Here is a 2,826-nt window from a genome sequence, read left to right as displayed (position 1 = left end):
GGATTGTATAGACTGTGCTGTGAATAAAGTTCCTAGACTAACCACGATGGCAAGGTAGAGACGAAATGGACGCCCACATGTCGCATATGTCTGACATGTAAATGCCAAGTGTCGGACAATTGCGTTACATCTCACTCTTTCACGTCATGGACATGGGCAAGGAAGGGCTGCTGTGGAATACAATTAAAGGAAGCGCCAACGAAACATTGAATGAAACGAATTGAGGAAGCCCTGCAGTAAACAAATGTTTCCGGACATAACCCTAAATCAAGGGCGATGAAAAGCCCTCGATGCGGTGAAATGCTTAGGATATAACTTGGTGCATGGGTATCTGGCACACACGCTGGCACACGGGTTGATTCACAGTTTGCAATCGTGGAGTTTAAATCACCAGAACATTGTGAAGTTCCACGTGGTTAACCGCAGTTTCGATGAGTCGAGTCCAAGTCCTTTGTGACCAACTCAGTCATGCTTGACAAGTGAGGAGGAAGGACGCAAGGAGTTCAGCAGTGAACCACGCGGCCTCTGCTCAACGCCAAGAGTCGCCAACTAAGTCGATTGAGTCGAAAAGAGTTGAAATGAGTCGAATTGACCCAGGAAGAGACGTTCATGCTGCTTGAGTGAACAATATGTGTCCATGACCTTGTTGAAGCGACAATCTTAGTCGAATCAAGTCGCCAATGTCCAATACATACCTGTGTTAGGAAATTGAATCGCAGGTGTGGTGCAAGATACGGTTTAAGTCAACGTTTCGCTCGTCCATTGCCTACATGTACATTCCCGGCACTCCCCTGCCTAAGGCACTGATTGGGTCAGTTACCCATGGGTTACCCATCTTCAACCCCCTTCGGTAACCCCCTTGTAAGTTCCTACCCAGCAGGAGGGGTGACACGGCCCCAGGGTAAACCCCTCCGTTGCCCTGGACTATGGACCGGTGTATTTTTTTCCGTAATATATTACGGTTCCGTAATAAAATGGCATATTTGCGTTCTGCGCTCCGTCATAGACCATGGTAAAGGCCTGGTACGGTCGTTACGGAGCCGGGGCGGGCCGAAGGCCCCCAGAGACGTTCTATTTTAGTATAAATAAGTTATAAATGAGCGATGGGGCCCAAGAAATTAACTACTATAGCTGGTCAGGGTAGCGTCAAAGCATTCCTGACCACCGGCAGGCCAAAACCTAGTAGCGGCGATGCTGGTAACACTTCAAACAATATAGTGAGTACAAGAGAGACATTAGAACCAGATGACAGGGCGCCTCCCGCACGGCGCCACGCTTCAGCCAGTCAATTCCACCAACAGCCAGTTGCAGGCCAGGAAGCAGCTCAGGCGCACCAGGCTAGACGCCCGGAGCCGGTTGTATCACCATCGAAACGACGTAAGCTCAATGAGCCATCGGCTGGCTCTGCTGGGGCAGGTCCATCAGGCACACTGCCAGCGATGCGGCCAGCAACGCGGCTCCCGCAGCCGAGCCCGCGCACGTCTCCAAGCACATCTCAGCAATCTGTTGAGATCGTTGCAAGCCCTCTGCAGTTTGTCACGTCAACTTTATGTGCTAGTCGGCTCAAGTCGCTCTACCCCAAGTGTAACAAATTGACATCCCAACTTGGATCGGAGTCCATTCAAACGATTTTCGAGAATGGAAAATTTGAGAACCAGCTGGTTCGGCCCTAAACTTTGTAAGGTCCATCAGGCAGTACAATGGCGATCGACCTCGACTCGTAAACATGAAACGCACGTACACAAGCAATAGGATATACAACTGAAATATTTTCCCGTTCCAATAAATACACACATTAAGAGGAAGCTTAGCGTGCAATGAGTACTAATGTCAATATATGCGGAACTAAACGATTGGTTGCGAATGTATTGACGTTCGATGAGTACCAAATTATTAATTTCGTTGCATAACCAGCTTCAACTTCATTGGGCATAATCATTGTGTGTTTCTTCGAACGGAAAAATATTTCAGTGGTTTATCCTATTGCTTGTGTACATGCGTTTGGTGCTTGCGAAGACTACCGTTTGGACCTACCGTAATATACTACCGATGTACGAAGATGTAATTTTCGCGGTAGCCGGCCCTCACCCGGCCTACCTACCGATTGAAGACGGCTGTTTACTGCTTGCAGGTACCCTTAGTGTGTAACGAACGATGATTTCTCATGAAAACCGTTTGGACCTACCGTAATATACTACCGATGTACGAAGGTGAGGGCCGAACAAAACTTCCATTCTTGGAAATCGTTGGTAGTAAATTTGTCAGTGGGCAGCGGAAGTGCATCCACCTTAGCGGAACATACTCATATTTGGTCACCCCACCGCGGCCCAAGGCGGAAGGTGTGCACTAGCGCATGTTACGACGTTCCTGCCGGATTGCGCAAAGAGCAATTGTGTCTCAGTCCGAGCGTGCTCGTCCATTTTTCATCCAACATCTAGTAGGTTCTCGCCCACCTTTTAGCTAGCCGCCCATCGACGCATGCTTGCAACTCCATACGGTGATGGACCCATTACTGTATGGGGATTCTATCTTCCAAATCATGGCAGTGCAAAAATACTTTTCATTACTTTTTTAAGAAATTTGCTTAATTGTATCTTCTTCCCTTCTTAATTAATCAGGCCATACATTGTTAAACAGTCATGTTTATTAAACCACTTAGCCATACCGCACGCCCACGAATTTTACACACATACGCAAAAAACCCGCGCGCCGTGCTTTTAAAGGCTGCCCTTTAGCCGTGGTCTTTGCATTTTGGATGTTTACGAACGGTTCGCTCGTCCTTGCATCACGTTTCTGCGAGCAGCCTGTAACGATCACATCTCTTAA

The 2,826-nt window shown here is 48.0% G+C and overlaps 1 protein-coding gene across 1 annotated transcript in view; it reads left to right on the top strand.

Annotated features, from left to right (window-relative positions):
* Window positions 1–1,673, top strand: part of VOLCADRAFT_107915 (uncharacterized protein) — a gene marked incomplete at both ends in the record, with an annotated part of 4,332 nt that extends 2,659 nt beyond the window's left edge. The window contains one exon of the mRNA XM_002957970.1: window positions 1,302–1,673. Within this exon, the coding sequence (XP_002958016.1) occupies window positions 1,302–1,673 (372 nt within the window). The remainder of the gene's footprint in view (window positions 1–1,301) is intronic.
* Window positions 1,674–2,826: the final 1,153 nt, after the last annotated feature.

The sequence above is a fragment of the Volvox carteri genome (genome assembly GCF_000143455.1).
Source record: "Volvox carteri f. nagariensis unplaced genomic scaffold VOLCAscaffold_83, whole genome shotgun sequence".
NCBI lineage: Eukaryota > Viridiplantae > Chlorophyta > Chlorophyceae > Chlamydomonadales > Volvocaceae > Volvox > Volvox carteri.
This window is presented reverse-complemented; position numbering and strand designations above follow the sequence as displayed.